Raw genomic sequence first — 11233 nt, 5'->3', positions numbered from 1 at the left:
CAAACAGTGTGCCGAGGACAATTTCAAGGATGGCAACCCTCCAAATATGTGGCAAGGAATAAAGAACATCACCAACCACAAGCAGTGCCACAACTCCATCGTCTCAATCAACCTCCCTTTCCTGGATAAGCTCAACACATTTTTTTGTTTGCTGTGGGGTCAGTTCCAATGGCAGGTCATCTCTAACCATCACTGCAACAAAGACTGAACAAACACTTACTCTGCAGCATTTATCAGGTGAAAAATGTTCTACAGGACATAAACAGCAACAAGGCAACTGGGCCTGATGGGGTTCCAGAGCACTGAAGGCCTGTGCTTCCCAGCTTGCTGCAGTTTTCACCAACATCTTTAGTCTGTCATTACAACAAGCCACAGTCCCAACCTGTTTGAAAATGACCACCGTCATTCTAGTACCAAAAACCTCAGTAGTCACAAACAAGTGATTAGCGGCCAGTTGCACTAACACCGTTAATCTTGAAATGTTTTGGGAGCTTGGTGCTGGCACACATCAAAGACCACATGACCCCTGATTTAGATCAGTTTCAGTTTGCCTACAAATCAAATGGATTCACAGATTTTACACAACGGTGCTGTTTGTTGTTTTTAGTTCAGCCTTCAGTTCCATCAGCCTGTTCAAAGTTGTAAACAAACAGGATGCTTTGCCTGTTGATCCAGAGCTTCCTGACAAACAGACCCCAGCATTTAAGAGTAGGCCATCACATCTCATCTACTCTCATCCTCAGCACGGGGGTACAGGCTGTATCTCCGATCCATTTCTGTACTCCCTCTTTCCTAGTGACTGCACGTCCACCTCCAGCTCAAATACTGTGTCTAAATTCACAGATGACACAGCATTAGTGGGCCTGATATCCAGCAACGATGAAAAGGCCTACAGGAAGGAGGAAGATGTCCTAACTGTGTGGTGTAAAAAAAACCTGAACATGAACACAGAGTAAACAAAATAACTAACTGTGAACTTCAGGAAAAAGGAAAATATATGCACACAGTACTCCCAGCTGTACACAGACGGAGGCTGAGGATGTCTCCAGTTTCCAGTACCTGGTTGTATATACAACAGAGAACCTGACCTGGAGCATGAATACCTCTTACCTGGTGAAAAAGGCTCAGAAACAAATCTTTTTCATAAGGATCCTTAACAAACTTCCTTAGGAGTTGCTCTTGAACTTCTACCGCTGCATGATTAACAGCAGACTGACTTAGAGCTGCACAGTGTGATTTTCTAGTCACAGCAGAAAGGAAAGCTCTGCAGCTAGTGGTAATAACAGCTCATTGGATTGTCGGCTCCCCGCTCCCACACCTGAGTGACATATGCTCAAGCCGTCTTCACAAACGAGACCCTTCACATTCTGGGTATTCCCTGTTCACTGCCCTGAAGACCTTACACCATGGGTGTATTAAATGGAGAACTGGATGCAGCGTTGCTAGACAGCGCTCATTCATTCCTATGAAAGTTGCTTAGTAGCACTGTGGTTGTTGGTGCTAATTAATCCTGATAAGTCTATTTGTCTTTCAGGTGGTGATGTCATCATGATGCTGCCAGTATTAAGGTTTAAAGGTCAGCCAGTTGGCATGGTAACCACCACTTCACCCTGCATGTTCCTCAGTGGTGACCCCAGCCCCCATTGGCTGTGGCTGGCCAGCTGGTCTGCAGCAATGTGCCCGGCCATGCCCCCTCTTGTCTTCTACCCCCCAGCTGTGTGGAGGCCTGAGCACACTTACCTGGTACAGGTAACATACACTCACCCAATACTAGTGACACACTCATCTGACATAGGTGAAAGACACACAGACACACACACACACCCAGTGTAGGTGAAAAACACACAGATGATACAGGAAACTTGATAACTGATACTTGCATTCCTTCTAAAATAACATTAAAATCTGTAAACAGTGTGAAATCTTTTTGTTTAAACTGTAAACGGTTTATTTTAATGGGCGATGCATCACGTTACTCCTTCAGTCTGGTCTAAAGTGTCTGAGTGAGTTTGGCCTCCTCTACAGTCTGTAGATAAGATGAAAGTTTAATGATCCCTGAGGGTAAAGTGAAAAATGACCTGTTAATTATTGTTGGCATGTTCATTATCTCTTGCAGCTCTTCTTTAATTCTTCCTGCTTTATCTGCAGTGACAGACTTTACCATCTTGTCAGCAAACTGTCTTATCAGAGTTTGTGTTAAACAAAGAAAACACAGAAAGTGGCATTAAACTCAGAAGACTGCTGACCTTTATGGCTTGTACAGTTCTATACAAACTGAGCTGCAGATTATTATGTATTCACTATGATTGGTTTAAAAGGTGTGAACCTGCTCACAAACCTGTGCTCCTGTATTTTCAGACATGGCTTTTGAATGTGAAAGTTTTGTTTGAATAACAGATTTCTGAAAGCTCCTTCACCTTGTTGAAGAGATGCTTTTTAAATAAGTTAAGTGCTGAGAGCAAATCCTCAACTGTGCCTCAACAAGTTTATCTTTCTTCAGCTTCTCACAGCCCTTATGATTCTTTTTAAGAGTAGAAAAGTCAGGAGCACAGGTGGGAAGGGACACTTTCTGTACTTCTGTCTGTACACCTGTCTGTGTACACCTGTGTGTCTGTACACTTGTCTGTCTGTATATATGGCTGCCTATTCACCTGTCTATCTGTACACCTGTCTCTCTCTGCGAGAGAGCACAGTTGGCTGTGCAGTGCAGGTTGTTTACTGCACAGTCAACTGGTTCTGTGCTATGCAGTTTACAGGTCCTTTACCGTACACTTTGCCGGTTCAGTATATTGGATCTTTGTGTTCTTTGTTTTTCAGTGGGAATGTCCACCTGTTGAAGTTGTTCCTCTCATCCCTCCGTTCTATCAGTTTGCACCCCTTCATCATCCTCATCCTTTGCCCAAGGTACATTCACACATAAACACATATACTTACACATTAGCATGATGATAACATGCTAACAGCTGGCTGTTTGCAGCTAGCTGAAGGCTGGATCTCACCAGAGGAAGTTAGCATGTTCCAGAGGGGAGACACACATGTTCTCCTAACCAGTCAGGTCGCCCAGAGACGATGTGGACATGCCCCCAGCACTCGCCTCCTGCTGTCTCCTTCTCAGCTCTCAGGTAAATTGTCACCAGAGAGTATAAAAATGCTCCATCTGTCAGACCTAAGTGTGAAGAGGAGTGATTTATGGTCTTTCGGTCACGCCCATTTTTGACACTTCGCTTCCGCCCGCAGCTGAGCCACCCACGCCGTTTTCTGGACTGTATTGTTTTACCATATGCAGATGTCTACAATAAAAACCACAGCTGGCAACAATAAAATTGGGGTTTCACATCAGAACAAGTTAGCCCTCATGTTTTCATATTAGCATCAAAGTATTATATTAGGCTCTCCTTAGGAACAGGTGTGACCACCATCACCATTTGAAACTAGACACTTCACAAGGGTTTTATTAGGACTGGCCACCACGGAACAGATATAGGCTGATAGGTGTAAGTATTATTTGTCTCTCTTAATTAAATAATTCATGGGGTTTAGTTTCAAGGAGGTTTACCCCAGTAGTTTAGTTAGATGTAAGGAATCATTCTTTTTAACTTATGAGAAACGTCTGTTTCTGCCCACAGCATAGCTTAATTCCAAGGAAGTTCAGCCTGATAGTTGGGATGAAAACGGAATTAACTCTCTTTTCTGTAATCAAACAATATTATTCTCATACACTGAATAATTTTCCTTACCATAGCAAAACACTACTCTTTCACAGCATCATAAGTCACTCTAAAGATTAAGATTTATTAGGAATAAAACATAATTGATCTTTTTTTCAGTAATTAAATAGATATTAATATTGCAAATAATTCAGGAACAGTGACTGTTTCTCCCCACATAGTTTTATTTGAGGCATGAATTAAATTTAGAATAAAAATAAATATTTGCCTGATACATTAATTCTTTTTCATTCATGGTAAATCCACAGGAGTGCAGCGTTTAAAATGAACAGCAGCTGTTTCACGACAACATAGTTTAATTTTAAGGAAGTTCAGTTTGATAGTTTGAATTAAAACAATTTGGAGTGTTGCTGTGCTGTTCCTATTATGTGATAATCAAAAGAAAAAAACACTGGCTCTGGTCCCCTGACCCTTCTTCCCAGCAAAAATGCTACAATTGGTGTCAGGAGTGGGGTCACACACTCCCCTGGAGTAGTACCAGTTGGGGGCCCTGATGGAGTGTGTGGGAATGAATATCCTGGGCCCTTTTCCCACCATAAATCAGGGGAACTGCTACATCCTCATGGCCATGGACTATTTCACAAAGTGGCCGGAGGCATATGGGGTTCCTGACCAGAACTCCACCATGACTGCAGAACATGTAGTCAACGAGATGTTCTGCCACAATGGTGTGACCGAGGAACTGCACAGTGACCGGCGCGGAACTTTGAGGCAGAGGCGTTTGGCACGGTGTGTTGGTGGCTGGGCATCAGAAAGACTGGGACTACACCACTGCATCCCCAGAGTAACAGGCTGGTGGAGCAGTTCAACCACACGCTAGCCACCCAGTTCACGATCCTGACCAGCCAGCAGTGGGACTGGGACCTGCACCTGCCTCTGGTCCTGTGGATGTGCCAGACTGCTGTCCAGGAACCTACCAATTGCACTCCTGCTATGCTCATGTTCGGGGATGAGCTCCGGAGCCTGGTGGGCTTGGTGTCTGGGTATTCGCCACTATGGGTCTCACAGTAAACAGACTAACCCCACAGCATGTTGCTATTTCTGAACAAAAACCAGCAGGCTAAAAGTTTCTGTTTCATTAACCTGTTGGGGGTTTTGATTATGAAGCCGAGCGGAGGAGGAGGTTTTTGTTACAATGCTCTTGGCACTGGATATTTCATTGTGTTTTTCCTTTAATCTCAGTGCTTGAAGTGGGCCGGTACGCGCAGTTGCGCAGTACCAGCGACTTCTACATTTTACTCTTTGATGTACCAGTCTTGTCACAATCTGTTCCTCAGTTGACATGTTTCCCATGTTAAAATTGTGTTTCCAGTAGCACCTCCTTGGTGGCTATGGTTAGGGGAAACATCTCAACGTGGGAACAGATCTGGACACAACGCCGGCACTTCTCACAACCTGGGAAAACTGGATCTTAGAGTCAGACATCGGGTGACACAAGAAAGATGCCAGTCTATTAGGTGCTTACATACAGAAGATAAGAGGTGATGACACTGTCAGGAGTCGATGCGCAGACAGTAACAACTTATTTGATATTTGAACACATGAGGTCTTGTTTGTGTGTTGCAGCTGTAGCGATGTTCTTGGCAGTAGATGGGGACACAAACATGTGGGTGTTCAGTAGCTGAGGTCTCTGCCTGGCATCCTGCTTTCATTAGACTGTTTGGTTTGTGTTTATATGTGTGAGAGAGTTTCTGTAGAGTTAATCGGTCCCTCCAGGAATCTGACACTCACAACATAAAATAAATGTAGCCGGCCTCTCAATCTGTTAGTGTTTCTGCAAACAGCATTCTAATTAGAACAGTGCTGACCACTTGTAGCCTCTCTACTCTTAAAATCATCATGTTCAGAAATTACAAGTCAAACAACAATAAACAAACTACAGCTTTCACAGCCAGATAATTTAGATGTGTTCTAGTAAACAAAAACCATTAGTGAGTGATTTTAAAAACACATATCTGTCTATGACACTGGCAACAGCCTCCATCTCTATCCACAAACCGTGTTAAACTATGTTACAGTGCATAGTGATGTGGTGTTACAGTGTGTTATAGTTCAGTAGATTGTGATGCATTACCGCGTGCAGTGGTGCATGATGGCACTACAGTGCATGTTGTCATAGTGCAGTGTGACATGGTGTGTTACAGTGCAGCATGATGTGTGTCACACTAATTTAGGACTCTTTCAGACTCTATGCAAGCTATGCAGCCACAAATTCTTTCAGCTACATGAGTAAGGTTTGGTGCGTACTTGCGTGGCAAAGTGTGTCATCTAAAATTTTGATACAAGGGCGAGTTTTACTTCAGGTGTTTCCACTAGGGGCATTAATGCAAATACTGTACTGTCACTGTACTCTGAAATCTTTGTTGCAGAGAAAGAACTGTTTCCAGTGCTGAAAAAACTTAGAAGAAATCATCTGAACGTAGTTTTAGGTAGAAGGCGTTTCACCTCTCATCCAAGAGGCTTCATCAGTTCTGCCTGATTGGTGTTGAGCAGGAGGGATTTATCCCACTGGGTGGTGATTCAGTCTTTTGGTAGCCAACAATGTCCCCTAACGACTGAGTTGTTGTAGCCCAGTATCGGTGAGAGTCGTTACCTGTCTTTGGATCCTCCCCTGTCAACCGACGCCTATTGTCCTGGTGGGCATGTTTGGGTTTGGGCAGAGATCTCAAAACAGAGTTGTAGATGGATGACAAGTTGTGTCTGAGTCCACCACCCCTATTTAGTGAGGGGTGTTCTATTTGGACAAAAATAGCTTCCTTGACTCCTCTCTCAAAACAGTGATGTTCTCTGGAGAGGATCTGGACTTCACTGTCCTCAAAAGAATGTCCTTTGTCCTTCAGGTGGAGGTGGACTGCTGACTCTGGTCCACTTGTGTTGGGCCATGCGTCTGGGTAGCGGCTGTTTAGTTTCACCAATGTACAAGTCGTTACACTCCTGACTACACTTAATTGCATACACCATATCACTCTGTTTATGTCTGGGTGTTTTGTAATTCAGGTGGACCAGTCTCTGCCTCAGGGTGTTCCCTGGTTTAAAGTTAACTGGGATATTGTGGTTGTGAAAGATCCTTTTTAACTTCTCTGATAAACCCGCCACATAAGGGATGACAGTATTATCCCCTCTTGTTTCTGGTTTCTCCCTGTTGGTGTTGGGCCTCTTCTTTGCTTTCTGAAGGCCCACTTGGGGTATCCACAAGCCCTAAGGGAGTTCTGGATGTGTAGTTTCTCCTTCTTGGCCCCTTCTGCAGTTGTGGGCACTTCCTCTGCCCTGTGATTTAGAGTTCTGATGACTCCCAGTTTTGTTGAAGTGGATGGTGTGAGTCAAAAAGCAGGTATTGGTCCGTGTGTGTAGGTTTCCAATATACTTCTGCCTTCAGGCTTCTGTCCCCTCCCAAGTGGACTGCACAATCCAAAAAGGCCAGACAGTCATCTCTGGCATCCTCACGAGTGAATTTGATGTTGATATCCACAGAGCTGAAATGCTTGGTGAAAGCCTCTACCTCCCGGGTCCTGATTTTAACCCATGTGTTATCCATAGTAGCGGAACCAGTGGCTGGGAGTGGTACCAGTGAAGGAAGACAGGGCTTTCTTCTCAAATTCTTCCATGTATAGGTTGGCAACTATAGGAGACACCGGGGAGCCCATAGCACAGCCGTGTTGCTGCCTATAGAAGTGACCCCTAAACTGGAAGTAGGTAGTGTTTAAACAGAGTTCCAGTAGAGTGCATACATGGTCTTGGGTGAGGTTAGTCCTGCTGTTCAGCGTGTCATCCTTCAGCAGTCTCCTCTTCACCACCTTGACAGCCTCTGTGGTGGGGATGTACGTGAACAAGGATGTGACATCATATGAGACCATGGTTTTGTCCTGGTCCAGCTGCAGTTGTCTGATTTTATTAGCAAAGTCCTGACAGTTTATAATGTGGCATTGTGTTTCCCACCAAAGGAGCCAGGATGTTGGCCGTGCTTGGCTATGTTGTAAGTCACAGAGTTAATGCTGCTGACAATGGATCTGAGTGGGGCGCCTTCCTTGTGTATTTTGGGTAGGTCATAAAAGCAAGGGGTGGCCTCCCCAGGGTATAGTCTGTAGTATAGTCCCCAGTCAATAACTCCCTCCTTTTCCAGCTTCTGTAAACAGTCCTTAACCTTCTTCTTGTAGCCACTGGTGGGGTCCCTCTTCAGTGCTTCATAGGTGGTGGTGGTGGTGGTTTATAATTTTGATCTGAAAGCTGAATTCGCACTCTGCTGACTCACTGGACACTGGGCTTGCCAGCTCCACTCAAGCCAAAGTTTTGAAGTCTGGGAACATTTCTCAGGATTTCCCGATCCTGCAGTACTCACTTCACCAGGAGCATGCATTCCTTCTGCCCCAGTGGTGCAGTTGCACCCCTCTGTGAGCCGTCATAGACGTGCTTTGTGGGCTCCAGTCTGTACCTGTTCAACACACTGTCAGCTCCTGGATAACGAGATGCATTGAGTACAGTCTCTGCATGTATTTGGACTGTGGGAGAAAGCTGGCGTACCCAGAGAGAACCCACACAGGCACAGGGCGAACATGCAGACTCTGCACAGAAAAGCCCCGGGTCAGCCGGGGCTCGAACCTGGAACCTTCTTGCTAGGAGGTGACAGCAGCCACTGCTATATAGACATAAATACTTGCTCGTCCCTTGCATTTGCAGCTGCATTTACATAATTTGTGTAGAGTCTAAAACAGCCCTTACAGTCCAGTTTGATGTATGTTGTTACTTTACAGCTTGATATGGTGTCTTACACTCACACATGAGAATTCGCTGTATTTTGCCAAGAAAAAAATGTTGTTCATATTAAAATTTGTAATGAATACTTGCCAGTATGCTTGTATTTTCAGCATTAATGAGGTTAGGGAGTTTGCTATTTGCTTTGTTACGTATATGTTGTGGACAAAATAAAAAGGTCATTTCAGCTCAGCTGAGGCCAAAAATTGAACTAGAATTCATGAAAACTCAAGAGCTTCAGGTGGCTTCACCTTGCAGTTCCCAAACCCCTGGCAAACCCCAACGCATGGTGTAAAATAAAACTAATCTGACCAATATCATTTTGAAAGCACCAGAAAATGGTGGATATATAATGGATATATAGAAAATATTCTCGTGAATTTTTTAATGCCGTGTAAGAATAGGCCTATGGTTGTACGTATATGCATGTAGACCATCTTTATTAATAAAAACCATGGTGTATACTTTGGCTCAGTGAAGTGTCAGCTCAGTGATGCATGTGACCACAGTGCATGACTTTGAAAAAGCACAGCAATAAATAGGTTACCTGTTTTGTTTTCATATTGTTGCGATCTTTTTGACTAATTTGACATAGTTTAACAACAGTAGGTCAATTATGCCCCATACTGATGTTTAATAATAGAAACTAAAGGAGGAAAAAGTGTTTGATGCAAATGCATGTATAGTAACTATGTTGCTGCATTCATGATATCAAATAAAGATAATATGACCAGTGTCAATTATAAAGCACCAGAAAAAATGTTTAATTAAGGCAACAATATATCATTGTTTTTCATTTTCATTCATTAATACTGACAAGCATCACATTGACCCCATGCCAACATTTCATTTCAGGCACAGAAAATGTCCTTGCCCTGTGTGATGCATGTTGTTATAGTGAGGTGTGATGTGGTGCATTATCGTTCATTAACCGTGCAGCATACTGCTCCTCAAACAACATTGTGAGCCAATATGAACAACAGCTTATTACAGTGTGCTGCAGTCTTGTATAAATTTATTTGACCCATTTGTCAACATGAACAGTGCATCCTGTTATATTCACCATCTTTCATCTTTACACAGATGTTCTATTGTTGCTGTGACGCTGCTGCTGTCAACAGATTTAGGTCAGTGTTTCCTGAAAGAAGTATGGTTGTGGAGGTGGACTAATTTGCCATGACACACACACACACACACACACACACACACACACAAACTAAGGGATCTGCATTAAAACAGTAGAATACACTAAAACATATGAAATGATCAAATCAAGAAGTGTTTATCTCTTTCCCGCAGCTGTCTTGCTCAAATTTTTTCTTCATCACCATCAAAGACAACATCTGATTTGTGTATTCCTCATGTTCCTTTAAATAAAATTCTCTCAGGAAATGTTCTGTTAATGTTCAGTTCCTGACCTTGTTTTTATTTTGTGGTCCCTGACTTTCTTGATTTGTCCTGCCATCAGAAGTTTTCTTTTTTTCCAGTAACAACAGAAAACCACAACAGATTGCAGTTTGTTACAACCACAACGTAAAAGTAAAATAATGTAGTATTGATTAAACTATTGCAAAAAACTGAACAGTAGCAGAGTTAAACATGTAACATTTGGGTTACAAAGAAGAGGAAAGTTCATGGAGCCATTTATTAAGGGTTTGTTAGTTTTCGAGAGTGACTGAGGCACTGATGAAGAGTCAGACCAACATGTTTCTTTGCATTCAGGTCATGTTAGAAGAGACACTAGAAAGAGCAGAGGGTCTGAGACAGAAGATGACAACTCCTCCCACCTGCTGCATCTCCTCTCGATGCCTCCTCTCCGCCTGCCTCTACTCACTGCTCCTCCTCCAACAGGTGAATCTTCTTCCTTTCAGCAGGTGATTTCTACATTTAGTTAAAGAACAGTTCTATGACCACAGTGGAGTCAGATTTGGTGTAAGGAAACTGTCTTTAAGGCGGTGTTCATCATACGTCTGTAAACAGATTCCAGATCAAATGAGCAATCCTGGATTTTTAAATACCAGCTGAGGTTATCCTGATATTTCAGTTCTTTGACCCCCACCTGTGTTGTGGATTAGAGAAGATGGATTCAATCCAAGATAAGTGTGCGCTCTCGTGGTCAATAATTAGACTGTATTTGCTCTCCAGCCCCTTTATTATTTACACCTGTGTGTGACACTTCTGCCTGCACATCTGTGTTTATGAAGCTTAAAATGTTAAATATTTGTGGTGAAATTGTCCTAAATGTATACATTCTGTTATACGTTTATTATTAAGTTCATAGTTAAAGGTGGTGTTGTACTGCACTACATTATAGTCATGAGAGGGTCTGAATATTAGGAACACCTCTGAATATAATGCATTTACAGAAGTAAACTGTGCATAAAATGTAGGGGTGGGAATCCTTTCTGAAGTGGCTATAGCCTATATACCCTAAATTGCAAAACTGATAACTTGGCCACATCCATGGAGAAAAATTGTAATACTAAGTACTAGATCTATTAATTCCCTTTGTTTTTAAGGCTCATAGGAAGAAGACAGACTGTGACAACTCACAGGAACAGTTTCAGAGCTACGTGCACTTTTCAAATAACTCAGCGCTCTTTATTACATTTTCCACATTAACAACCCTATTTGAAAATCTCAGGTCAGTGTACACCGACAGTGTGGTGGTCAGAGCGCAGCTCCTCTTTGTCTGCCCTTAATATGAGGAGCTAACAGTCTGCATCAATAAATGATTATCTCCTGACTGAAGTGGT

The 11233-nt window shown here is 43.0% G+C and overlaps 1 protein-coding gene across 4 annotated transcripts in view; it reads left to right on the top strand.

The window, feature by feature from the left end:
- Positions 1-11233, top strand: part of tcerg1l (transcription elongation regulator 1 like) — a 26032-nt gene that overhangs the window by 2538 nt on the left and 12261 nt on the right. For 2 of the 4 annotated variants that reach the window (XM_020616732.1, XM_020616734.1), the window contains exons 2-5: positions 1535-1749; positions 2818-2904; positions 2978-3122; positions 10200-10328. In XM_020616732.1, coding sequence (XP_020472388.1) covers positions 1535-1749; positions 2818-2904; positions 2978-3122; positions 10200-10328 — 576 coding nt within the window. Of the gene's footprint in view, positions 1-1534; positions 1750-2817; positions 2905-2977; positions 3123-9560; positions 9605-10199; positions 10329-11233 lie in introns of those variants that run through there. The other 2 variants (XM_020616733.1, XM_020616735.1) reach the window with 2 other exon arrangements.

Source organism: Monopterus albus, unplaced genomic scaffold (assembly GCF_001952655.1).
Source record: "Monopterus albus unplaced genomic scaffold, M_albus_1.0 scaffold177.1, whole genome shotgun sequence".
Lineage (NCBI taxonomy): Eukaryota > Metazoa > Chordata > Actinopteri > Synbranchiformes > Synbranchidae > Monopterus > Monopterus albus.
Note: the sequence above shows the minus strand (reverse complement) of the source record. Positions and strands in the feature narration are given on the sequence as shown.